The sequence below is a fragment of the Pagrus pagrus genome (assembly GCF_965226575.1).
Source record: "Pagrus pagrus genome assembly, chromosome: 3".
Taxonomy (NCBI): domain Eukaryota; kingdom Metazoa; phylum Chordata; class Actinopteri; order Spariformes; family Sparidae; genus Pagrus; species Pagrus pagrus.
Window position 1 is genome coordinate 16,440,410 of NC_140187.1, and position 27,658 is coordinate 16,468,067.

The 27,658-nt window shown below is 39.5% G+C and overlaps 3 protein-coding genes across 4 annotated transcripts; 1 reads left to right on the forward strand and 2 right to left on the reverse strand.

Annotated features, from left to right (window-relative positions):
* Positions 1-366: 366 nt before the first annotated feature.
* LOC311254402 (green-sensitive opsin-like) lies at positions 367-1,824 on the reverse strand (the record flags this gene model as incomplete). The annotated part of the gene is made up of 5 exons (XM_084348142.1): positions 367-465; positions 554-793; positions 885-1,050; positions 1,183-1,351; positions 1,440-1,824. 5 exons carry the CDS (start codon positions 1,822-1,824, stop codon positions 367-369), a joined length of 1,059 nt encoding a protein of 352 aa, XP_084204268.1.
* Positions 1,825-2,363: 539 nt separating this feature from the next.
* LOC311254401 (green-sensitive opsin-like) lies at positions 2,364-13,108 on the forward strand. Of its 2 annotated transcripts, none has more exons than XM_084348140.1 (6): positions 2,364-2,478; positions 11,163-11,600; positions 11,689-11,857; positions 11,990-12,155; positions 12,247-12,486; positions 12,580-13,108. In XM_084348140.1, the coding sequence occupies exons 2-6, from the start codon at positions 11,216-11,218 to the stop codon at positions 12,676-12,678; spliced, it is 1,059 nt and encodes a 352-aa protein (XP_084204266.1). In that variant the 5' UTR covers positions 2,364-2,478; positions 11,163-11,215; the 3' UTR covers positions 12,679-13,108. The 2 variants fall into 2 exon arrangements, with proteins under 2 accessions (XP_084204266.1, XP_084204267.1); XM_084348141.1 differs by lacking the exon at positions 2,364-2,478 and adding an exon at positions 10,191-10,255.
* A 4,611-nt stretch (positions 13,109-17,719) lies between these two features.
* Positions 17,720-27,658, reverse strand: LOC311254844 (uncharacterized protein; the record flags this gene model as incomplete). Its single annotated transcript, XM_084348841.1, has 11 exons — positions 26,619-27,658; positions 26,275-26,443; positions 24,780-24,945; positions 24,363-24,602; positions 23,373-23,459; positions 22,011-22,037; positions 20,782-21,256; positions 20,531-20,699; positions 19,307-19,472; positions 18,470-18,709; positions 17,720-17,818 (listed from the first exon to the last, which is right to left on the reverse strand). The coding sequence occupies exons 1-11, from the start codon at positions 26,980-26,982 to the stop codon at positions 17,720-17,722; spliced, it is 2,202 nt and encodes a 733-aa protein (XP_084204967.1). The 5' UTR covers positions 26,983-27,658.

Sequence of the window (27,658 nt, forward strand, 5' to 3'; positions counted from 1 at the left end):
CCCCCCACAGCAGAAAGTGTTGTCACATTTCATCAGGTTTAGTTTGACTTGAGAGTTGATGTTTCTTTGTGTCATCGAATGCTGTACAGTGAGTCACAGTTCATTCACACTCGCTCGCTCACTCACTCATAGGCTCTTGCACGCACACAGCCACACAAAAGCTGCACACGATCATCTCCACAGCAATTGCATTTTCTTTACATTTACATATTAACAGGTGGGACAGAATTCCTCAGTGTGTTTGGTCCAGAGTCCGTTCTTCAAATCCATAAATCCATTTGGCAGAAGTCCAAAACTCTTTCTTTTTTTTTTAAATTCTGGAAGCAAGTAAGAAAAATGTCCACTGATTTGAGGATGTCATTGTGATTAGGACACAGAAGACACTTCTGTCTTGCTGGTAGAGACTGAGGTCTCATCCTCCACCATGCCGCCCATTCCAATAGTGCTCAGCATGCAGTTACGGAACTGAAAGAGAAGCAAAGACAGCAGAGTCAGAAACAGTGGGTTCAGGTTTGAAGAAGGAAGAAATTGGAAACACTAGAAACTAACTAACCTGTTTGTTGAACAGCACATAGATGACAGGGTTGTACAGAGCTGAGCTCTTTGCAAAGAAGGCAGGGATGGCTGCTGTCAGGGCGGTGAAGGCGGCTCCCTTGTTCAGGAAGATCCAGCCGGCAAATGTGGCATATGGGACCCAAGCCAACAGGAAGCCAAAGACCATCAGGACGCACATGCGTGTCACTTCCCTCTCAGCCTTCTGGGTGGACTCTGACTCCTGCTGCTGGGCTGCGGCCTAAAGAGTTTGATAAAATAAAAGATAATCAGCCTCTCACAATGTGTTTTAGAAACACAGGATGAAGAACATGCCTAAAAACTTCACTTACAGCTTTGACTGTCAGCACAAGGCTTCCATAGGTGAAGAAAATGAGGAAGACTGGGATGAAGAAGTGGACGACAAACATGTACATGACGTATGATTCATTGTTGAAGCCTGGAGCCAGAGTGTAGTAGTCTGGTCCACAGGAGCACTGCATGCCCTCAGGAAGGTACCTGTGTGAGGTTTAAGAAGAGCAAATCAGGTGTTTATTCTACAGCATCTAAAAGCATCTGATTTGTGTGTTTGAATGGTTTACAAGTCGATGAATCTTAGAAATTCAAGACTTAAAAGAATGTGTGAATTACCTGGACCAGCCGAAAAGAGGGGGAGCAGCACAAGCCATAGCCATGACCCAGGTGAAAGCGACTCCAGCTCCAGCATGAGTTCCACTGAACTTGAAGCTTCCCATGGGTTTGCAGACGACAATGTATCTCTCAACAGCCAGGACGACCAGAGACCAGAGAGCAACTTCACCTGCAGGAGAAAGGGAAGAGAAGTTAGCAATTCATGTGTGCTGTGCCATGTCTTCCTCCAAAGAATTTCCTGCTTCTTCTTAACTGACCTCCGAGTGTGGCCATGAATCCCTCAATAGCGCAGAAAGTGGCTCCGAGGATGAAGTAGCCGCTCATAGCAGATGTGATGGTGATGGTGAATCCGAAGGCGCACATGATCAGTCCAGCCACAGCCAGGTTGACCAGGATGTAGTTGAGAGGTTGCCGGAGCTTCTTGTTCTGAGCTGTTACCAACAATGTCAGACCGTTGATGGGAGTTCCAGTGCAGATCAGGAAGAACATGTAGAAAGCCAGAAGCTTGAAAAAGATGGGATCCGCCAAGTAATACTGCGGGTATTCAAAAGGACTTCTAACAATCCCAGTCCTGTTGGACATGGGGATGTAGAAGTTCTTGCCCTCAGTGCCATTGGGCTCGATTCCTCCTTCCCAAACCATCTTGAGTTGCTTACTTTGCCGGAGCTTCGATCGACAGGCAGTGACAACTGTGTGTGAAGTCACTCAGTGCCCAGTAGACACCTCATGCTGTCCAGGGTTCTGTTTTATACCTTTCTGACGTTATCCGCAAATTGGCAAAGTTAGATTACAAGGGGATTGTGAGAAAGGGGACAGCTCAAGTCAAATTGATAATTGACTTTAAGAAAGCCTGTGGTGATGCCGATTGGTGGTGGTGGTGGGGGCTGGTGGGGGGTGTGGTTCTGGTTAGCACCAGACAAAGTCTTTCATCTTTGTCTTCCTGTGTGTCTGTTTCTAGTTTTAAGTGTTTCTATATTGAAAAATAATCTCTTATGTGTTTTAAGTAAGATAAGAATAAGGACAAAATGTTGCTTTACATTATATACCACTTTCTTATATATAAATGACCTTTTCCTGACCTCACGCACACAGATGACAGGTGCTTTACTCTCCATCCAGCTCTTTGCTCAGCAGACACACTCACCCTGCTGATGGGCGTCTAGCTGCTTTTGCGAGTCTACAGCAACTCCTTTACTGTTATTGTCTTTATTGTTCGAGGATGAAAGTGAATATTGGATATAGGAGCGGAGATCTGGACAGTCGGATGAGACATCGCGACACAGGCTGGGAAACAGGGTAAGTCCCATTTCAGCAATTCTGATTATTAGATGGAAACTAACCGGACAAAGTTGCCTCTCTGAGCGTTCACGTGTGTGTCTGTTTGTTGGGCAACACACATTTCAGTAGCTGACGAGTCAATAACTCAATTCAGCTCCATGTTACGCCAAAACTGTAATCGTGACGTGGCGACCAATGCAGTTCAGCTCCTTTGTAAAGCAAAAATCCCTGCAAACAGGCTGCACTGTCCCATAGGTAGATTATTTATTACAGCCCAGTCACTCGTTTATAATCAAACCTCTCATCGTGGATCACTCTGTTGGTGGTTATGGCGAGCAGATCGTGAACATGTAGGTGAAATACGAACAACTTTATCAAGAAATGTCGCGGATGTCCGAGTTTTATTTTGTAATGTCGTTTTCTGTCACACGGGGGCGAGCGGACACTGAGAGGAGGCTGCTGCACAGTTCAACACAAGGCATGAGATGTACTCAGTAGTAACTAAGTGCATTTAATCATGTAGCTTACTGTTCTTGTACTTTTATTTCCATTTTAGTAGGCTATAAAATTCTGTGGCAAATATTGTAGGCATGTAACATTTATTTGACAGCTGAAGTCATTATTTACTTTCAAGATTGAAACTACATTTTACATTAAAAACGTGAAGCTTCTAAATTAACAATCCAGTGTTAAGATTAAACCAGTAGCTGAGAAGCGGACACCAGTCATTTGGTCTTCGAGTCCAGATTGAGAATCAATTAAGAAATAAATAAGCTTTTATAAAGTGATTTGTTTTTGAACATGTTAGATCAATTGGCCACTAATGTAGCCTAATTATCACCTTGTCTGTTTCTCTTTATAAATCTTTATTCTTTATTTTATGTCTTGACATGACTTGGGACTACCTTGAGACTTGGACCAAAAGTCTTAAGTGCTTGGTTCTGTCTGGTGGTTCCCTTTGTTTTGTTTTTTTTTTTTGCTTGTTTTTCATTTAAAACATTGTTTTTGTTTTATATTGTTAACTATATGGACCAGTATTACCGTATTTCTGATGAATGTGTATTGTTGTAATTATTATTATCAGATTGAAATAGGATATAGAAAACAGGATACTGGATATAACTGTGTATTATATTTTATACACCAACTGTGTTTTGTCACATAATTTTAGGAGAGTAAAAGGTCACAACAGACACACTCGAGTAACAAAAAAGTAGTTCACATTTGACTTTTTTTTTTTTTTGCTTGTGTTTCATTTAAAACATTGTTTTTGTTCCAAAGAGGTTAAAGAAACTATTGTTGCAGAGAAGCAAATATTAGAGGAAAGTACTGAAATATATGAAAACAGATTTATTTATCGGAACTTTATTATTCTATTCTATTCTATTTTATTTTGTGAGCCTGACCTTAGGTTTGGGAATCACTGGACTCAACTACCTAACTGTAATTAGGGCAGCTGTATCTCAGGAGGTAGAGTGGGTCATCAGGAGGTCATTGGTTGAAATCCCCTGCTCCCCCAGCTGCTTGTCAAAGTATCCTTGGGCAAGATACTGAACCCCAAATTGCTCCTGATGAGCAGTGTGTGAATGTGACAAGTGTTGCAAAGCGCTTTGAGTGGAAAAGCGCTATAGAAATGCAAGTCCATTTACCATTTCCTCTTACTGTGGCCTAATTAAAGCGGTTAAAATGAGCTCCACCTTGAGCGACTACAGCAGTAAGACTCTGCTTACACATTGATGCGTCAGAATGAACAATCTTGTAATGTCATATATAATAATACATCAGTCACAGCAGATTGACTACTTGTACTTTTGATGTTTTGTACATCCCATATGATTATAAATGCACTCTACTTGTAACAACATTTGTATTAAATTGTTGTGTTAGATATAGAAGACATAGAATAGTTCATTATAGTTGTCACAGAGCACTATCATTGTGATGCAGGTTACATCAGTGGTAAGATTCAGATCCCTTATTTAGGTTAATGTTGGATTACTCCATGTAGAATGGATAAATTGTTCATTCAGGGGTATTCAACTAAAATTCAAATAGGTCCAGTTAGAGAAAATTTCCTCAAGCAAAGGTCCAGAACATCATAATGTCTAACTTGCGTTATGATTTAGTGTGATATTGAAGTAGCCTAGTAGTTGTATCAACGTCTGCATGTAATTAACAACTGACTATCAAATCAAATAAAGAAAGAACATTTCAAAAACATTTTGACAATATTCATTGTCACTTAACATTTAATTATACAGATATATAATACTGTAGATATGTATTATGCTCTTCTCTCTTTAAGGAAAAGAAGGGCTGCATTTAAAATTAAAACAGTGAAAATAAATAAATAGCTTTTAAAAAATTGTGTGCTCATTGGTGAGCCTGGAACGATATTTAGTTTTAAAATTGGTTAATTGTGGAGAATGAATGAGTCTGTCCACTCTGGGTTGAAAGCTCTGTTGTCGCTTGTCCACTTTCCGCCATGTGTGGTTATTTCTCTCTGTTGTCTCCGGCTCACTCGTCTCTCTGTCTTCTCTCCCTGTATCGCTCACTCGTCTTTCCGCCATCCTCGCTTCTCACCTGTTTCATCTGTCTGTATTCAGAGTCGCAATGATCATCGCCTGGAATGCACAGATATGATTGGCTGAGTAGCATCACGTGGGATGGCTTAACTCGCATGCAATTGATCAGTGGATTTCCTCATCCGCTAAACCAGTAACGTAAAGTGTAAACAAAGCTGCGCCGGTCAAAATAGAAGCGCACGTCAAAATTTAAAATACTTAAATAATTTTTTGACTATAGGTCCAGGTCCGTATAGGACGGCGTCTGGGTTCGGACTCGGACCGCCTGGTCCGCCTGTTAGTGACCTATGATTTAGGGGAACATAAGTCAGAAAAATGTAATAAAAATTACAGCGTTCATAGTGGCCCTGTTCTATTGTTAACTATATCGGCCAGTATTACCGTATTTCTGATGAATGTGTATTGTTGTAATTATTATTATCAGATTGAAATAGGATATAGAAAACAGGATACTGGATATAACTGTGTATTATATTTTATACACCAACTGTGTTTTGTCACATAATTTTAGGAGAGCAAAAGGTCACAACAGACACACTCGAGTAATGAACAAGTAGTTCACATTTGACCTGAGTAAATCCCAGTAATGCTTACACTCATTAGTGTATGAGCTTTGTGCAACAGTGTAATTATACTTTAGGCTATAACAGCAGAGTAAACAGCACACACTGACATTCAGAAACTAAAACTGTGTTTCAGTTTGTCCTCAAAAAATGTCCTGATTCTGATGATTTTGTCTGTTCATCTGAGTCACAGGGTTCGTGGTTGATCCTCTGCTTTGAATGGATAGTTAACCTGAGGATTAAGCAGGAGGAGCAGCAGGAGTCCCACAATCCCTCCCAGCCTTGCAAGGGTCAATTCAGGACTCACCAGCGTATTACTTAGGTCTACTGAAGAGTGGCACACACAGGCTACCTGGTAATTCCCAGTTTACTGAAGTATAACAGTTAAAATCAGTCCACACTTTAACACAGAATAAGAAAGAAAGAAAGAGGAATCTACAAAAATGCCTTTATTCCTCAGATACAATGAAGACTTATGTCTTACTGGTTCACACATGGGTTTCCAGCAAAAAGCACTGAGCATACAGTCATAGGGACGAGATTTGAGGAACATTGCTGTAAATTGATTCGAATAATACTAATATTTAACGATACAAAATAAATTACATGTAGGCTAAAGTATATTTAATTTGCTCACCTATAAATGAAAAATAAGCATTTTTTTTTCACAGTATAAAATGATACAATATGATTGAATATGTTCTATGCAGTACGGGGGTCCCTCAGGGTACGGTGCTCTCTCCCTTCCTTTTCACCCTCTACACATCGGACTTCATGCACAACACCGTGAACTGTCACCACCAAAAGTTCTCCGATGATACAGCCATTGTTGGATGTGTCTGAGGGGAACGAACAGGAATATAGCGGGGTCATCAACGACTTTGTTAACTGGTGTGAATGCAACCACCTGCATATAAACACCAGTAAAACAAAGGAGATGGTGATCAATTTCCAGCGGAAAACACCACAGATCACACCAGTGAACTTCCAGGGTTTGGACATAGAGATGGTGGCAAAATACATACCTGTGTGTTCACCTAAACAATAAACTGGACTGGACTGACAACACGGATGCCCTGTACATGAAGGGCCAAAGTCGCCTCCATCTGCTGAGGAGACTGAGGTCCTTTGGGGTGCAGAGGACATTACTACAAACATTTCATGACACTGTGGTGGCATCAGTGCTCCTTTATGCAGTGGTCTGCTGGGGAGGTAGCAGCACGGACAGGTCGGACAAACTGGTTAGGAGGGCCAGCTCTGTCCTGGACTGTCCACTGGAGTCCATAGAGGTGGTGGGTGAGCGGACGATGTTAGCCGAGCTGACGTCAATCATGGACAACACCTCTCACCCCCTGCACCAGACCGTGGAAGCCTTGAGCAGCTCTTTCAGCAGCAGACTCTTACACCCACCTCACTGTGTAAGAAGGAGCTTTTCCACAGATCATTTATCTCCACAGCCATCAGTTTAACTGATGAGAACTGTTTAACTCAAGCACTACATGAACAGTCACTTTCCACCCACTTGTTTGCTTTTGTAAATATCTTGTTGTTTTTTGTAAAAATATTGTGTTTTTCTATTTATTTTCTATTTAATATTTAAATGCATATTTTTCTGATTTTACTTGTACTGTTGCACCTTGAGCTGTTGTAACGTGAATTTCCCCGTTGTGGGATAAATAAAGACAATCTTAATCTTAATTTCTTAATCCAAACATTAACAGCATCAGACAATATGCACACTTAGCAACACATTAGTTGTGGATTGGTGTTCATGTAATTACATCACGTAATTAAAAAAGCCAGTCAGTGCTGGCAGGTTCCAGCTTTTAAAGAGTGGCCTGTTTGTTTTGTCAATAGCACTTAGATAACAGGATAATACAGAGCTCTTTGCAAAGAAGTAGATTGCTGCTGTTGAGACATTGAAGGCAGATCCCTTGTTCTCAATGATCCAACCTGTGGAAGAGGACTTACAAAGTCCAGACAACAAGAAAAGGACGGTAAAGAGGCACAAATATGATGCGCCTCTCTTAGCCTCATGAGTGTCCTTTATTATGTCAATAAGAATTTTAATATAATGTTCAAGATGTTGTCAGCAGCCTAAGCAGCCCGGTCGCCAGGATAAAATGTTGGCACTTAACATTTCTGCAAAACCACTGATACGTTCATATTCGTAGGCTATGCACCATATTGACATTTTTACAATTTTTGTTCACATGTGATGTTTAGGACCTGGATTTCCAGTTTACAGGGGTGCCAAGCTCACTCAAAATTGAGTGTTCAACCACAAAAAGACACAAAACAACCACAAAGAGACAAAAAAACAATGACAAGATACAAAACAACCACAAGAACACAAAAAAAACACAAAAAGACACACAAAAAACCCAAAAGGAAACACAAAACAACTACTAAACACAGAGAAAGAGATTCAAAGCAATCACAAAGAGACAAAAAAAAACAATGACAAGATACAAAACAACCACAAGAACACACAAAAAAACACAAAAAGACACACAAAAAACCCAAAATGAAACACAAAACAACTACTAAACACAGAGAAAGAGATACACAGCAATCACAAACCAGTTCAATAAGGTTACATCATTAATCAATCAAAGGCGTTTGGCGCCTAAACCTAACCAATGCATAACCACAGCACAGGTTATGCAGAAACTAAATTGTTTCTGTTGATTGGACTTCATTTAACCCCACAATGATGTACAGTGTCTTAATTCACTTAATCTACTGAGGTGCAAAGTTTTGTTTCACAAATTAGTTATAAAAAAATCTAACGATAATTAAAGCTCTGACCATCAGCACAATGCCCCCCAATTGAGATACTTTTTATTTATTAGTTGTTTAAAGGACCCTCAAGAAGGCACCATTGTGCAAATATAAAACAATAAATATTTAATTATCTCGCAATAATAAAGTAGTTCACAGGCAACAATTTACTGTATAGTAAAAAGATATTTTTAAAAAAGCCTTTGTGGTGCTGTCCTGCAACAGTTAAAAGCAATGAACTAGAAAACAGAAAGTTCAAATCCTCACAGCAAAGGTTTGAAGACAACATCAGAGGATTATTAGGAGATTATCTGTAACAGATCTTATACAGATCTCAGATATGTGGTGATATCCTCCTTTCCCCTCTGTCTAGAGACATTCTGTTCCCTGATGATTATACACCTTAAAAAAGATGTAAGGCTATTTTTTCAGAATAGCATAAAATAGCTAAAATAAAATATTTCAAGTAAAATATTTAAAGACAAAATTATTAAGAGTTTTTTCTGTAATCAAATACTGATCTTTTTATATTTTTGGTTCATCCAAGTATAATGAACGTGTGCTGAATTACGAGTTTAAACTCATGATGATCATTTATTTATGCACCCATTTATCACAAGCAGATTTCAAGAGTCTTTACAGAGACTGGCTCAGAGCTGGATCAGCCTCAATAATCAATCTCAGAAAATAAAACATATATTATCACAGAAACATAAATGAAACCAAAGCAAGGAACAATGCAATAAGCGCCAACATGCAGTCAAAGGCAGGAGAGTGAATATGTTTATGTGGAATTTATAATTTTGTTACTGAAATCAACCAGTTTGACTCAGCTAATGATCTTTAGCTGAGGCAGTCATAGCATGAAGTAATATCTTAAAAAGCACAAATAACAAAATCCCAAAAGTCACAGACTAATGTTTAAAAAAAAAAAAAATTGTCTTATAATTGTCTATTTCATGTTATATATAAATGAGGCTTGTACAATCATGAATAGCAGTGTTGATAGCAGTACTTGCAGCATTTACCAATGTTTTATTATGTGTATTTTCAGTTCAAGTAAAGCCATATACAGAGGTTTAAAAGAGAAGCATAATCATGACATCTTTCTTTGTACTTTACCTCCATGTGTGGTTGTTAATCCCTGGATCGAACAGGCAGTTGAGTCGGTGTGTTGAAGATGTTGAATCCACAGCAGCCCAACCTGGTCCAACCACAAGTCGACAAGGCCATTGATGGGAGTTCCAGCTCAGATCAGGACAAATATGAATGAATTTGCTGTGAATTACCAGAATAAACTGTGGCTCTTCAGAAACACTGTCCTGTTGATGTGAGATGATGTGTGTCACGATTCGAACTATAATTGAATGTACTCGATTGTAAATTCTGTGTAATTCTATATCACTATCAGCATGTGTCTGTGTCTGTGTCTTTCTGTCTCTCTTGGTCTTTAATGAAGCTGGCTGACCTTAAGCTCCTTTGGAGTCTCTTAAGGACACTCAATACACAGAAACAAGGCTGACTACATTAACGAGCAAAACTACCTTATGGAAGCATGAACTACGTTAAATAAGCAAAAATTACTTAAAATAAGCAGAAACCTACATGTAAAACTAGATGTAAGCAGAGCATCACAAGCAGCTTTTCTTTGCATAGAGTTCAGAATGTTTTTTTGTTTCTCTCTAGTTTATGGCGCATTTACAATTGCAATTATTGATCTGTAGTCAACAATCGTCTTTTTTGCAGAATGTGCTCTCTTCAAATCAACAGAAGACATTTTATGCCGTATGTTCGTGGCCACTTATAGTGTCACTCTGGCCCAAGGAAGACAGAAATTAGACATCGTCTTTTCAACCTGTGACAGTAAGCTTTTTCCTGTCTTACCCGGGTCAGTTCAGGCAAAGAGACTGAAGTTAATCACATTAGGTCAATGACGCCTACAGTTCTTGCATATTGATTCTGGTCTTACCTGAAAAAGAACAAACAAATGCACAAAGATTAAACACACCAATCAAGGAAAGAAAGTAAGGAACGTTAAGGGAGTTCTCATCCCCGGGTCATCAAATACTAACATTTTGTCACATCTCCACAACGTACACTTTAATGTCTGAATGAGACACACCAGGCTTTCAACTAACTCCATTATAAAACCATCCGTGGTAATATTAGACGCTCGTAACAAGAGTAGTATAAAGAAGATGTATGCTGGAGGTTGGGTAACACAAGAGACAGCTGTTTGTGTTCCGTGCGAAACTAAAAGTCAGCATGTATTTTTTTTGTCTCAAGACATGTATACGTCACATGAAAACACACAAGTGCATGTTCTTTCCATTATTTGAAGTATATTATTTCTGAATGTATAATCTCATGGGTCCATATTTAATACAAACAGATCATACATCAGTGTCCTCAAAGAAGAGGTTAATAATGTACACTACACTATAAACTTATACAGTCAGTCCTTTTGATTCCAGCTTTGGTTGGCTTCTTTAGAAGAAGTTTACTGAAGGCCGAGATAATGTCCTAAAAACGTTTGACTGAACTTTATTACCAGTCTTTAATCAGGATTAAGAGAATTCATCCGGACCTGGAAATGGGAGCAAATGACTTTAGGTGCTAGGCTCGCTAGTCCGTGTTAAGACTAATTACTGACCTCTTATGAACTATTTGCCACCTTATAGTCCTGTAATCCAATTCTGGCACGTTCACAATTGGGTTAGTGGTGGAGTATAAAAATCACACCTCGCATCATTGACTCTCTGTCCATCAGCCCTTTCAGGTTCTTTAGGAGAAGAAACTCAACAGAACAACAGACCAGTCAAGATGGTTTGGGAAGGAGGAATCGAGCCCAATGGCACTGAGGGCAAGAACTTCTACATCCCCATGTCCAACAGGAGTGGGATTGTTAGAAGTCCTTTTGAATACCCGCAGTATTACATGGTGGATCCCATGATTTACAAGCTTCTGGCTTTCTACATGTTCTTCCTGATCTGCACTGGAACTCCCATCAACGGTCTGACATTGTTGGTAACAGCTCAGAACAAGAAGCTCCGGCAACCTCTCAACTACATCCTGGTCAACCTGGCTGTGGCTGGACTGATCATGTGCGCCTTCGGATTCACCATCACCATCACATCTGCTGTAAATGGCTACTTCATCCTCGGAGCCACTTTCTGCGCTATTGAGGGATTCATGGCCACACTCGGAGGTCGGTAAAGAAGAAGCAGGAAATTCTTTGGAGGAAGACATGGCACAGCACACATGAATTGCTAACTTCTCTTCCCTTTCTCCTGCAGGTGAAGTTGCTCTCTGGTCTCTGGTCGTCCTGGCTGTTGAGAGATACATTGTCGTCTGCAAACCCATGGGAAGCTTCAAGTTCAGTGGAACTCACGCTGGAGCTGGAGTCGCTTTCACCTGGATCATGGCTATGGCTTGTGCTGCTCCCCCTCTTTTCGGCTGGTCCAGGTAATTCACACATTCTTTTAAATCTTGAATTTCTAAGATTCATCGACTTGTAAACCATTCAAACACACAAATCAGATGCTTTTAGATGCTGTAGAATAAACACCTGATTTGCTCTTCTTAAACCTCACACAGGTACCTTCCTGAGGGCATGCAGTGCTCCTGTGGACCAGACTACTACACTCTGGCTCCAGGCTTCAACAATGAATCATACGTCATATACATGTTTGTTGTCCACTTCTTCATCCCAGTCTTCCTCATTTTCTTCACCTATGGAAGCCTTGTGCTGACAGTCAAAGCTGTAAGTGAAGTTTTTAGGCATGTTCTTCATCCTGTGTTTCTAAAACACATTGCAAGAGGCTGATTATCTTTTATTTTATCAAACTCTTTAGGCCGCAGCCCAGCAGCAGGAGTCAGAGTCCACCCAGAAGGCTGAGAGGGAAGTGACACGCATGTGCATCCTGATGGTCTTGGGCTTCCTGGTAGCTTGGGTCCCATATGCCACATTTGCCGGCTGGATCTTCCTGAACAAGGGAGCCGCCTTCACCGCCCTGACAGCTGCTCTCCCTGCCTTCTTTGCAAAGAGCTCAGCTCTCTACAACCCTGTCATCTATGTGCTGTTCAACAAACAGGTTAGTTCATATGAAAATGATCTCACCTAAAATTATGATGGTTTAAACCCACCATGATGTGTACTAATATGCTCATTTTGTTCTCTTTTTCAGTTCCGTAACTGCATGTTGAGCACTATTGGAATGGGCGGCATGGTGGAGGATGAGACCTCAGTCTCTACCAGCAAGACAGAAGTGTCTTCTGTCTCTTAAACATAGAGACATTTTCTTATACCTGGACATTTTCCTTTCTACTGTCTATTGGATCTGGAATAATCCTCAATGTGGACTGAGTGAAGTTCAGGGACGTGAACGGCTCCTGGAGCAAACTCATGAACTGCATTTTCTCATCTTTTATTTAAAGGATGTTGGGAAGTGTTTGTCTTGTTGATGTGAATTCAAAATCAATGCACATAATGATAAGATTTGTGAATGTATGTGGATGCTCACTTTGTCTCCCCCTGCTGTCAGAGGCACAGTGCTCTTTAAATATTTCAGCTAATTGGCATCATTGAATCTACATGACATCCTTTAAAAAGCATTTGGTTTGATGCTATTACATCAGTGGGAACACATTTTGTACTGTATTTTCAAAGTGAGCAACTGCATACACTGAAAAACTCTATTTTTGTCATTTGCTGAGTTGGTCATCTTGAATTGTAAACATTGTATATATATATATGAAAAATTAGCATAGAAAAAATAAATGCATGCATAAAAATGTGTTGCCATATTGAGTTTATTTCAAACGATAGACAATAGAAACTTGCTGCCAGTACAAGAAAGTTGCAACCTAATTGCAGGTAATTCATGAGACATTGAACTCTTTAATTGATCAAGATTTAAATGGCTTTAATGGACCACACAGAAGCTTGACTTTATCTAAACTGACTGACCAAATTCATTTCCAAAAACAGTTCATGTCTAAGTCTTAGTTTGCTTCTACATGCTGCCTGTAGAGGGCATCAGTCCCTACAGCAGGCATATTGGGATCATGTCATCAGGGTTTACTGATCATGGCGGCGACTAAGACAGAAAGGAATGTCCCAGTCCTAGATCCAATTAGGACACCAGAGTGCTGCAACTGTTGTGTGCCTCACGTATATTGGCACAATAAATGTGTTGAATGTGTTTTCTTTGTGGAGAGGAAGTCAGTTTGCTCCAACAAGCCAAGCAAAATGTTTGTTCTTTATTGTCATTCCAGTTGTGAGACTTTAAAATCTGACATGAGCGGCAATTTTAATTGAGTTAAAACTTGAGATTTTGTTTGAGATGCAAGAGAACTGGACTTCCTATTTGTGTAGGAAGTCCAGTACAGAATCATTTAACTTTATTTTTCACACCGAGAACACTTCCCATTTATTCATAATATCAAAGTTAAACCAAACCAAACTGTAGGAAAGGTATTATGGTATTAGTCAACTGCTTTTTGAAGGACCCCTACAAATCAAGCATGTGCCGTGCAGTGCTTAAAGGGCAGGACATAAAAACGCTTACCAGTACACACAAAAATATCTACAATGTCAATATGGACATGACAACATAGGCGTGTCAGAAAGTGTGAGACTTATGGAGGTGACAGAACTTGCTTCTTGGTTGTTTTTGTTTATTTTTTACTTAAACTCACACTTAAAATGAAGAGGTATAAAGTATATACAGTGTATTTTAACAAAAAATATACTAATATTAATACTAATGAGGCATGAAGAACACAAAACATAACGTAGCAATCTGGCATGGAACAACAGAAGTGAACTTGCATAAGTAGTGAAGGCTAACTAGGGAATGAGGCGCAGGTGGGGAGGCTCCAGCTGATGAGAAATAGGAAGGGTGGGGCAGGCAGGCGATGAGGAAAGGAGAGAAAGTCTAAGGACATCTAGTGGACAGATCGCAGGTCTGGAGAGAAACAGAAATAAATTCAACACTTTAATGTTATGCCCCCATTTCTCACAAGTAGAAGGAAAATATATAAAACCTTTTCTGTGCACACAAAAGCTTTATCACTGTCAAATTTGTGGCATATCAAGATGCTGATTAATCAACATTATTATTGCACAGGTCTAAAAAGTGCAGTTTTATCACACAACACAGTGCCAGAGATGTTGCAGGTATTGCCTGAATGTGCACGCTGACAGCAGGAATGTCCACCAGAGCTGTTGTATTTTAGTTGAATCTTCATTTGACTGCAGTTTTCAGGAATTGTGTACAGATCGTTGCAACATGGGGCCATGCATTATCACGCTGCAACAAGAAGTGATGGTGGTGGATGAATGGCACGACTCAGGAGCTCTTCAAGATATCTCAGAAAAATTGCCAGCAATAAAATCCACCTGTGTTCGTTGTTCATACTGTAGGTTATACCATGGCCCGAACACCACCGTGGTTCTCTCTGTTCACAACACTGACATTAGAAAACTCCTCACTGACACAACGCCATACACAGTCTGCCATCTGCACGGTACAGTGAAAACTGTGATTCATCTGTAAAGTGAGCATTTGCCCAGTTCTCACAAAGAGCTGCAGTCAGGTCAAGACCTTGTCGAGGACGACGAGCACACAGTAGAGTTTCCCTGAGACACTTTCTGACAGTTTGTGTGGAAATTCTTTGGTTGTGGAAACCAACTGTTGCATCAGCTGTCCAGGTGGCTGGCCTCAGACAATCTTGCAGGTGAAAAAGCCAAATGTGAAGGTCCTGGGCTGGTCTGCGGTTGTGGGGCCAGTTACAGTTCCTAACAAAAATTCTCAAAAATGACATTGGAGACAACTTATGGTAGTGAAATCAACATTCAGTTAACAGGCAACAGCTCTTGTGGAAATTCCTGCAGTCAGCATGCCAACTACATGTGACTGCTATGTGCATTGATTGTGAGCACTGTTGTGTGATAAAACTGCATGTTTCGGATTGACCTTTTATTGTGAGCAGCTCAAGACACACCTATGCACTAATCATGCTGTTTAATCAGCATCTTGATATGCCACACCTGTCAGGTGGATGGATTAACTTGGCACAAGTCGGTGCTCACGTGGAGTTAAACAAATCTGTGCTCAATATTAGAGAATAAAGTCTTGTGTCAGTGTCAGATCTCCCGCACCGCTGCCAACCCATCACGACCCCGACTGCCTGAGCCAGCCTCCTGCGTCACTGTAAGTCTCCACCTGCGCCACCCTGGGAGCCACCAGCCTGCGCTCGAGCTCACCGTCTCTACCTACCAGCAAAATCCTCCTTGTGATCAATAAATTCACCTTTCAAGTCAATACCTGTTTGGCGTCACTTTTGGGTCCACACGTTCAAAACTACAATCGTTACAACCAGTGGCGTCATTAGGCCTATTTTAGGGGGGCTTCAGCCCCCCTAAAATATTCTTAAGCCCCCCTAAATAATTTTATGTTCATTTATTACATTTTTTTATTTTTTTTATTTATTTTTTTTACAAAAAAGTGCAGACAAATTCAATATAATGTGGCCAGACTATGAGTTTAAATAAATAAACCAGTTATTATTAACTTAAATGTGATCATAAATCTTAGTTTCCCTTCACTTCATAGTGGAAGTGGTAGAGAGTCAGAGTCAGTGCGTCGTTATCCAGTCCATTCCACTTGTTCATATAGAGCACGCCCACATCACTGAAATCCAGTCCACGTTTTCCCTGCAACCTAGGTTGCACTCGGTACCTGGGTACCTGCAGTGTGTGTACCGGGAGCGGAGCACACAGAACCGACTAGAGCAGCATTAGGAGAAGAACGTGAACAAGAATGGATACACGAAATTTTTTCAAGAGAGTAAGTATTCATCACTGCTGATAGTAACAATAAGTTAGCTGCAGCCCCCCAGCTAACAGCAGAAAGTCCCACGTAATTGCCAAATGCTCCCTGTTTGACAAATAAAAACCTGGCTTGCACACTCTGTAGCTGAGAGCCCCCTGTACAGGAGGCAGCGTGAGAGCGTGCTGTATATCTCTGTGCACGTCTTACCTTTGTTGTTTTGCGTCCAAAAGTTACATTTCAGCTCAAAAAGAAATCTGCTACAGTAGCTAGCTAGTTAGTCCGAAATGCAATGTGAAGGTCCTGGTTGTTTATAGAGTTAGGTGTGCACTCTTCATATTATCTTTGGGGTGACTTCCTTCTGGAGCATTAGCTCCAGCATCAGATGCACACCGTGAAACAGCTCATTCACGTATGATTATGTGGATAATAATAATAATAATAATAATAATGACAATAATAATGATGATGAATGATAATACGGTAATAATAATAATAATAATAATAATAATACACTAATAATAATCACTCCACCACCCCTATTGACCTGTAGGAGTCAGGGCAGAGGAGCAGAGAGAGTGAGAGGGGAGAAACCTCTACTGGAAAGGTGAGTCTAGAACACAGTGCTCTTTTTTTTGCATACAGTTTTGGCTAATACATGTAGGCTCTTAATGAATAAGAAGCATTGGTTAAATATGGCACTGTAACTATGTGGATTTTTTTCTTTTTTTGTTGTTGTTAATGCTGTAAACAGACAGTACTTCCTGTGTTTGTTGTTGTACTGTGTTAAAAATGTAATGGTGGCCTAAAACATTTACACAGTAAAGTATCTCTGTTAAATCTGTCCATAACGTGCAATTTCTCAGTTTTTGTTAGCTGTTTGTGAAATTAAACGTTCGCTGACATTCTGTGCATCTCCTGGGGGCTAAGCCCCCCCTGTCCTTAAAACCTAGTGACGCCCCTGGTTACAACCAAAACAGAATCAGTGAAATACTTGCAATTCTCAGTCATCCAGTAAGACCAAGGATGAAGTGAACCGTTTGAATGTAAATAAAATAAAACCGCAACCACCAAGACATCTTTTCATGCATGCATTTATTAACTTTTTCTACACTTTTTTGTTTATAAAATATATACAGAATATTATGACAGAGGTCAACAAATATGCTAACCTCTCCACGTCATAAATATACACAGATGATTCTCACACACACACATCCAAACATACCAACACCATGATAACAGGAAAACACTTCAGGCTGTGTTTCACCGATGTTTTGCTTGACTTTCTTTCAGCTGTGGTTCATGCGATGTTGGGAGTTTTTATCACAAACACACACAAACAAAAAGTGTGCCCAGGCATGTATTCTTAGATTAATGTCCACTTGTTGCATTCTCTCGTATCCATTTGCTTATTTCCGTTTCAAGACAGCCATTCAGAATCAGGAAGACATCAGAAAGGAGGATGTCCGCAGTTGTGAACTCATTAAGTTTAAGAGACAGAAGACACTTCTGTCTTGCTGGTTGATACTGAGGTCTCATCTTCAACCATGCCACCCATTCCAACTGTGGAGAGCATGCAGTTACGGAACTGAAAAGGAGAAAGCACACAGGGGTTAGATAACAAACACGAGAAGAGAAAATTATTATAACTAAATATTAAATTATAATCAGATATTCAGGCTACACCCTCAGCTACTCTCAGCCATCGGTTGGGTAAAAATCAGCCTTTGTAAAGTGTTTATTACTTGTATGTAGCAGCTTTAGTAATCATTGAGTTATAATCCATTAGTAAGAGTAACTTTTGGTTTGCCAGGTTGTGGCTCATGTTCATCCTCTACCAGCAGGACACCTGATTTGTCTTTTCGGCTCATTACTTCAGCTTGTTGAACAAGCCTTGACCTCTGACCTCCTGGAAAAGGGTTGCAGAGTGTCTAAAATTCACCTATGTACTATTTACAATTCTACCTGCAGACCTGGAACGTCTATAACTGTTGGTGACTCACTAACTTTTGCTGTCGTGAGAAACTTGATGTTAACTACTCTTTATTAAATATTTTTTAAAAACCATACATAACAGTTGACCTGGTGGTTGATTTCCTTTTACAAATGACTTGTGTATAAGACTCAAAACAACCTGGATACCCAAAATTCAATAATTGTATTAAAAGCTATCTATAAAGCATAAGAAAAACATTTATGAATCATTCATTTCAGTGTATAAACGCCTTTAAAAACTAACCTGTTTGTTGAACAGCACATAGATAACAGGATTGAACAATGCTGAGCTCTTTGAGAAGAAGGCAGGGATGGCCATGGCTGTGGCTGAGAAAGCAGCTCCCTTGTTAAAGAAGATCCAGGCAGCAAAGCTGGCATATGGAGTCCAAGCCACCAAGAAGCCCAAGACCATCAGGACGCACATGCGTGTCACTTCCCTCTCAGCCTTCTGGGTGGACTCTGACTCCTGCTGCTGAGCTGCTGCCTGAAATGTGTTGAACACAAGGAGGTTAGTAAGACATACAGTCTCAGAACATTTATTTGAATTTCGAACTTATTCACTTGAACTATTTTGTCATTTACGTGAAATGATGCATTGATTAATTGAGAAGATTATTGGCAGATTAATAGATAATTAGATACAAACATATGTTGATCATCAGAAAGAGCTGCTAATAGAATTTGGATTAACCTTTTTGACATTTAAGTAAAATTGATAATGCACTTGTTGTGAAGCTGAATCAGTCTTACAACTAACATTAATATCAAATCAAATCAAATTTTATTTGTATAGCCCAAATTCAGACGGAGACGACACCCTCTGTCCTTCGACCCTCGTTATTAATATAACTATATTATAAAATAATGAGATTAATAAAATAGCCTTTTATAAAGACACATTACTGCACCAAAAAGGTGCAAAAAACAAGATTAAAATGATAAAGATGTAGGTATTAAATACAAACACAGGTGAGTTAAATGCGGCATGTTGAAGGGAGGGGCGACTAAAAAGACTTTGCCTACCACCGTATCAAGTACAGACCTACCTACAGTAAAGCGCAGCTAAGATAATAAGACTTACAGCTTTGACTGTCAGCACAAGGCTTCCATAGGTGAAGAAGATGGTAGAGACTGGGAGGCAGAAGTGGCAGACGAACATGTACATGACGTAGGACTCATTGTTGAAGCCTGGGGCCAGAGTGTAGTAGTCAGGTCCACATGAGCACTGCAGACCCTCAGGGATGTATCTGTGAGAGAATAGAGGGAATCACTCAGTTTTGTACATTGAGGGAAACATGTAAGCATGCAAATTCACCCCACTACATGTGCTAGATGAACTTATGAGAAGTTTTCGTTTCCTGTCAAGGCATTAAGAATAAACGCTTCACTCTTACTGTAGTAAAAGCAACTTTCAGCAACACTGTTCTGTATTTCAGCATCTATTCTTTATTCAGTTTGACAGCAGATCTTTAGAGGACTAATTTTGTTTTAAAAAAAATTCTGTCTTCATACAGTACATAGTGCTCATTACCTTTAAAACTTTAAAGACATTTGACTGGGTTTGATAATAATTTCATGCTTGTATCTGAGTAGCGTTTGAATGCAGGACTTGAACTTGTAATGGAGTATTATTAGACTTTTATATTGTTACTTTTACTTAAGTAGAGGATCTGAATACTTTTGCATCACTGGGGCAGTAATGACTAGCATTGAAGGAGGTCTCATCAATGAAAAGAGAGAAAAACTGAAAGGTTTCTTGACTGGTCAGTTCTCATCATGTTTATCTATGCTTGCAAGAAACTATTCATCATTACTGACTACCTTTAGTGTCATAACTTTTAGTGTTACTAGTTTGTAGCTATTTTAATTTTTGCCAATGCAAAGCTTTCATGAGACACTGTACAGGGTGACAACTACAAGCTTTGTTAATTTGACGTAACAAGATAATCAACCACTTAGCGGGGGATAACAAGCTTTTTTGTCCCGAGTTAACGAAGAAATTAACTTATGACCTTGATATAGCAGGCCCTGACTTGTATGTTAGAATTTCCGATATTTTTGAGATTCTGACATCCGTCTTTGAAGGAGCTACAATTTATTTTTTAATCTTATGTGGAATTAAACTGCCTTGTTCGAGGTTCACATTGTTCGAGTGTATCTGAAAACAACACTTAGATACTTCCATTTACTTATCATTATCTACACCTCCAACAGTTTTTGGCTGCTGTAATTCTTCATCCTGCCCTTGCTGTCCTGATTTTTTTCTTATTTTAGTGTAGGCATAGATGTTTGATATTTGAATTACCTGGACCAGCCAGCCAGTGGAGGAGCAGCACAAGACATAGCCATGATCCAGGTGAAAAGGACTCCAACTCCTGCATGAGTTCCACTGAACTTGAAGCTTCCCATGGGTTTACAGACGACAATGTATCTCTCAACAGCCAGGACAACCAGTGACCAGAGAGCAACCTGACCTGGGAAACAGAAAACATCTGGTTATAATTGAAGTTTTCTTTAAATTCAAAATGCAATGTCGAAGAAGTTCTTATATCATACCTCCTAGTGTAGCCATGAATCCCTCAACGGCACAGCCTGTAGGTCCAAAAACAAAGTAGCCATTGATGGCAGTAACAAAGGTGATGGTAAAACCGAAGCAGACCATGATCAGTCCAGCCACAGCCAGGTTGACCAGGATGAAGTTGAGAGGTTGCCGGAGCTTCTTGTTCTGGGCTGTGACCACCAGTGTCAGGAAGTTGATGGGGAAGCCAGTGCAGATCAGGAAGAACATGTAGGCAGCAAGCATTTTGAATAGAATTGGATCCCCCAGGTAGTACTGTGGATATTCAAAAGGACTCCTGGCAAGCCCCGTCCTGTTGGACATTGGGATGTAGAAGTTCTTTCCCTCTGTGCCATTAGGCTCCATTCCTCCTTCCCAAGTCATCGTCACTACTAGTCTGTTGTCGGGTGGAGCTTCTTTGGCTAAAGCAGTATCCCTCTGTAGCTGATGGGACGTCTGGGAGTTTGCTTTATACTGGTCAAAAAGGGGATTACAGGAGGATTATAAATAAGTCTTTAATCCAATCATCTCAAATATATTTTAACACCGGATAATCGGCATTGAGGTGTAACAAAGTTTTAGCAGCACAGCTCTCTCTCTCTCTGTGTCTCTTTGCCCTTTTCTGGTCGCTCACTGAACTTGAGGGTGAAAACATTTTCTTTTTTATTGTTAAAGGTATAAATTGTAATTTTCAACTACAACTGATTATCTCTTACACATTCAATGGTTCCTTTGAAATGCTTAGTAATAAATACACAAGTTAGTGGATTGGGATCATTATTTATTGATCAATAGTATAACTGTAATCGAAGACAAAATTTGAAACCTTTTTGTTCTTTTTGAATATTTGTTTGATTTTTATTTCTAAATTCAGGTAGAAATAATGTTAACTAGTGTAAAACATGATTTAGATTATATTATACTGTATATACAGTATATAGTATTCTAAAATGTGTCCCTCTGGTCACACATTCCTGTTATCATCTCAACACAACATTTACAAGTGTTTATAACTCTTAATTTCCAGTTGGATGAAATTCCTCATCATATGACATGCTATTTATTTGTTGTATTTGTTCAAAACAGATGACTCTGCAGTACAGTAAGTAATGCTCATGATCACTTTTTTATGTAAGAAGAAATGGTGACATACTGGGTTAAAGTGTATAATATGGATATCAATTTGCATATGTATTGACGTCATGGTTCACCTCCTGAACATTCCCACCTTAATCACCACCACCACATCTGATGTCTGCGGGGAACATGTAGACATCAGATGTTGACTGCCACACTGAGTGGCAGTCGAGTGCCCTAATACATTTAAGTCATATGTACTTTTAGTGTCATTCCTTTATTGATAGCCTGTTTATTCTTATTCAGAGTACGAGGGGACTGGAGCGTGTTCAAATATGCACTTGGTGGACAGTAATAACTGCTTGTGTCCTTTGTAAATATGCAGGTTTAGTTTAGACTCTCCAGCAAACCTGACTGCTTTGTCAGTCGCATGTTCAGACTTTGGTAGGAAACTTTAACCACAATTGCTCCTGAATATTTAACCACAATCGTTCCTTATCATTTAACTACAATCTTTGGTGTCATGTTGGTACATTTAATGGGGGAAAACAGTAAACTGAAACAGATACAGGAAGGATCCTTGAATTACATTGCAGAATTTTAGTGGATATCATTTTACACTGTCTTTGAATGTATGTTATTATTTGAACTTTTTATTATTTTACTTCCTTCCTCTTGTTAATTGCATTGATTGATTGTGTGTCTGCCTGCCCTTGCTTTGCTTTTTTTTTTGGTAGAGCACAGGTCACTGTAAACAGTACTCACCCATCTCTGTATCCATGATCAACTTATGCTGTGGGGAGTATAGCTGGCCAGAGCCTCTTTCCTCACATTAGGCTAGTGGTCACAAATAACACAGTTCATCAGTCTGTCACTGGACTGAGTCTAGCTGACACATATAGAGGAAACACCCTCACACACACACTCACTGATACAGTCCGAGTGATCAAATCACCTGAATCGACTGTCATGTAGATTGTGCCCATGCAAACATAACAGTTGCATGTAAGAGCAAGGTCAATAATTACCAATTGTCTTTCATGCTTGTTAAAAATGCTAGTTGAGCTACACTTAAAACCACTGTGATTCATCAAAAATACAATTAAGCAGACAGTTTTGGATGCATGCATTTATTTACCTACATTTACAATTTCATAAGCATTTATAAAATATATACAATTGGCCAGGAAAATAAATTCCGGCCCACAAAAGATTCCCAGATAACAAAGCACATCGTGCCTGATGGTTGAGAGAAGCTGTGATGCTTCTTTTTATTTATTCTGAAATACAAAAAACTGGTGCTTTGCTGCTGGTGCGAGCTTGACATACTATACTGCACCCGGCGTCAGATGTTACTGTACAGCATGCAAAGGGTTTTTTCAGGATGACTCGGAGCCTGAAGAGACCCCACTGAACGTAACCAAATGACACCACTGTTTGTATATACTTGTTAAAAGTCCATGCGGAAAAATACATTATAGTTGCTGAGATTTGAGAGCGTTTAGGAGGTAGTAGACACTTCTGTCTTGCTGGTTGATACTGAGGTCTCATCGTCCACCATGCCGCCCATTCCAATGGTGGTCAGCATGCAGTTACGGAACTGAAAACACAGGACATTGTATGATTAGACATTAAACAAAATGCCTTTAAACAGTACTTTAGTATTATGTCATTTTTTAAATTTAAATCCTCAAGGACACATTAAAGGAGAATGCTCATTTATTTGGTGCTACAGTACACACAAAATTTTTTTAAAAAAGAGATAGAGCTAAAATCATCAGAAGCCAGCCTGAGTGTGTGTATATATATATGTATATATATATATATATATATATATACATATATATATACATATGTAAATATATATATACATATATATACATATATATATATATATATATATATATATATATATATATATATATATATATGTGTGTGTGTGTGTGTGTGTGTGTGTGTGTGTGTGTGTGTGCAAATATAATTCTTCTGGTGAAGCACTCTTTCAAGAAGCTGGTGTATAAACAATGATAAATATTTGACAATAGAATATATGAAACAGCTTTAAATATAATATGTCTACCTATAGATGTATGTGAAAAATGCATGTACTGGTAATATATTGTATAACTAATTACTGTTTTAATATTTATTATGGCATTTATTTACAATTACATCTTCGCTTCCTGTGACCATTGAGCAAACTCTTATCAAGATCACAAGATAAAGCTAAAACGAAGAACTCTAGTAAGTCAATCTTGATCTTGTTTTTTATCCCATTTTAACAGTTTTTGAATGATTTGTGCATGTGGCTAAACAGTTAATGAATGTTTTATAGTGCACTGTGAGAACGTGTCATTTAATATGATATGAATATGAATATTTTCTTATGGTATACTATTACAGAAAAGTTATAAAATACATTAATAAACACTTAAAAACTTCCTTATATTTGCTTCTAAACATTGAATAGGGACTTTAAAGTGAAGTGCTGAGAATACAGTACCTGTTTGTTGAACAGCACATAGATAATAGGATTGAATAATGCTGAGCTCTTTGAGAAGAAGGCAGGGATGGCCATGGCTGTGGCTGAGAAAGCAGCTCCCTTGTTGAAGAAGATCCAGGCAGCAAAGCTGGCGTATGGTGTCCAAGCCAGCAAGAAGCCACAGACCATCAAGATGCACATGCGGGTCACCTCCTTCTCAGCCTTCTGGGTGGAGACAGAGTCCTGCTGCTGGGCTGCAGCCTGAAAATGAAGTCGACATCAGTTATTGTCTGTAATGCATACTTTCTGTTGATTTCACCAAAAGTTTAAAAAAAAAGAAGAAAAAAAAAAGAAAATCAAATGTGATGAATGTTTTCTTTTCACACAAGTATAATTATATGAAAATAAATCAATCAGATTAAAGCCACTGTCTCTTACCGCTTTCACAGTGCACACTAAGTTTCCATAAGTGAAGAAGATGGTGAAGACAGGAACACAGAAGTGGCAGCTGAACATGTACATGACGTATGATTCATTGTTGTAGCCAGGGGCCTGAGTGTAGTAATCAGGTCCGCAGGACACCTGAATACCTTCAGGAATAAACCTGGAAATACAGGACATAAAATGTGAGGTGATCATCTAACCCTTGGAGAGAAAACAGGCAAGATTACGATATTCAGTTTCAAGTGGTACTGTGATCTACAAGATATTATATTAAAGGCCACTGTACAGTTGAAATATAAGGATTTCATGAAGAATTGTTGAGCATCAAATAATTCAAAGAGTATTGGCAGTGGCACCAAAAGCAGAGCACAAGTCACATCCTGGTTGAGTCTGCAGGATGTGACTGGAAGTCACGGACATGGACCATGTAATCTCATCCTTGTTACCATGGAGTGGCTGCCAGGTGGGTTTATGTAATTAAACTTTGCCTTCGTATATGGAAAATGTGTGAAAACTAAATATAAATATAATGAGTTATATTTATGAGAATATATCAAACTCAGGTATCTGTAGCAAGACTTACAGTAATATTTGCTGAAAGTGACTGATGACTCTAGATTGGAGGGTTTAAACACTCACACGCGGTTTTAGTTGCGTGACTTGTTGAGGCATTGATAATCCATCTTAAATGGGAACAGCCAATCCCCACATTATCTGCAAATGCTACAAGGTGCTAATCACATGTTAAGATTGCATGCAAATATTCATTACATGATATGCAGAAGTGCTGGAAAGGTAAAACAAAGGCAGCAATTAGAAATAGCTTTACTGTTGTACTCTACAATTTCCTCAATTATGTTGGAGCATTATATATTGAGTCACTTTGTTTACATTTGCACTGATATAGGTAAAACTAGATGTTTATTTGAGCTATGCTAGTTTGAAAGTTAAAGTCTGTCTCTTCTTTCCCCTTTACTCGCTTGGTGATCTCGAGAAGTCCTTGTATCACCAGAAGCAGGAGTAGTCACATGACCAGACAGGTTGTAAACAAACCTCAAGCTTATGTAGATCAGAAGAGGAAGACTTTGGGAGTATGTTTGGTGAAAGTTGAACTAGGAAGCTTTGTACAATTTGTACAGCTTTGCAAAACCTGATGGTTATCGGTTATCCAAAGATGATTTGTCTAATGACCTTAAGATTTTCTAATTCAGTGGTGTAGTCACTATGGTGGTGTTTATTCAAAACCTGTGAGATCATGTGACTTCTTGTGTCCCTAGTGGATCCACTCTCATACCATCACCAAATTGCAATGTGTGAGTAGTTAGGTTGGTGAGTAAATAGTTGCAAACCAAGAGGGAAGGAGCTGAGTAAGAGCCAAGTAAGAGTGTGAATTTTGGTGTGGTAACCTCTCTATTCAGGACATGTAATTCACTTTGGGGGGGGGGGGGTTACCTACATTACATTTACAATTTGAGTTTTAACTCATTACCTCGACCAACCAACGAGAGGAGGGATAGCACAGGAGCAAGCCATGATCCAGGTGAATGCACAACCTGCTGCAGCGTGGGTGGCTGAAAATTTGAAACTACCCATAGGTTTGCAGACCACAATGTATCTCTCAATAGCCAGAACCACCAGAGACCACAGAGACACTTGACCTGTTGATAGAAAACAAGAGAACAGAAGTTGTGATGAGAACCCTCAAAATCCTGCCATCTGTTGTAGCAGCTTAGAGCTCTACAGTCTCATGTAGCCAGTCATGAAATAATGTTGCTAGGCAACCAATAGACTATAGCATAACCACAAGTAAACATCCAATTTCCCAAAGTGTACCTCCAATGGTAGACATAAATCCTTCAATAGCACAGCCCATGGTTCCCAAAGAGAAGTAGCCCGTCAGAGCAGTATAAAAGGTGACTGTGAATCCAAAGAAGACCATGATCAGTCCAGCTACAGCCAAATTGACCAAGATGAAGTTGAGAGGTTGCCGGAGCTTCTTGTTCTGGGCTGTGACCACCAGTGTCAGGAAGTTGATGGGGAAGCCAGTGCAGATCAGGAAGAACATGTAGAGAGCCAGTAGTTTGAACATCCATGGATCTGCCAGATAATACTGTGGATATTCAAAAGGACTCCTCACAAGCCCCGTCCTGTTGCTCATTGGGACGTAGAAATTCCTTCCCTCAGTGCCGTTCTCCATCTTTCCGAGAGAGGATTTGGATTGGCTGTGTAGAATAGGCTTGGAGCACAGGTGTCTGCTCTCTAACTTGTTGCATGTAATACTGCAGCTATGGTTATATAGGCCCCTGGGGGGTAGACTCACAGTGGATCAAGAAGATAAGCAAGAGAGGATTTACATGAGAATTCAGTGTATTATCTGTAAGAGTATAATCACTTGTTGCCTGAGAGAGAAGGGTTCAACTTCATTGGAGCGATGGAGGTCACAGAATCACAAAGGTCACTTGACATTTGAGAGAGATACTTGTCTCTCTTTTCCTTTTTTTCTTCCTGTGAAGAGCATTTTTACAGCTCACTTCTAGTTATTTCAACATGAGGAAACTGCACACAAAAACCAGCACAGCATGTCTTTTCATGAGCATGTACAACACAAATTCCTGTCAATCTATCCGTTTTTATATCTACTTCAGTATGAGTTTTCCTTTGAAGGACTGCAGGTCAAACATTATTTGTAAACAATGTAATTGAATCATGCAACTTTAACTGAACAAAATGTGTTAATGAGCTAAGCACCATTAAAGGAAGCCTCTGACAGATAGCTGTAACTTTTTAAGCTGACTATCCATTTAGTATGGCAGCACTAACACTTTGTTAACAGGATTTAAGAGTGCAGGCGAGTACAGAGTTACAGCAGCGAT

What these genes read in the sequence shown, in the direction of transcription:
- LOC311254401 (XM_084348140.1), top strand. Translation starts at nt 11,216, where the DNA reads ATGGTTTGGGAAGGAGGAATCGAGCCCAATGGCACTGAGGGCAAGAAC. An exon ending in CCTCTTTTCGGCTGGTCCAG is followed by an intron (nt 11,858 to 11,989) that starts GTAATTCACACA and finishes AACCTCACACAG; the next exon opens with GTACCTTCCTGAGGGCATGC. An exon ending in TTGTGCTGACAGTCAAAGCT is followed by an intron (nt 12,156 to 12,246) that starts GTAAGTGAAGTT and finishes CAAACTCTTTAG; the next exon opens with GCCGCAGCCCAGCAGCAGGA.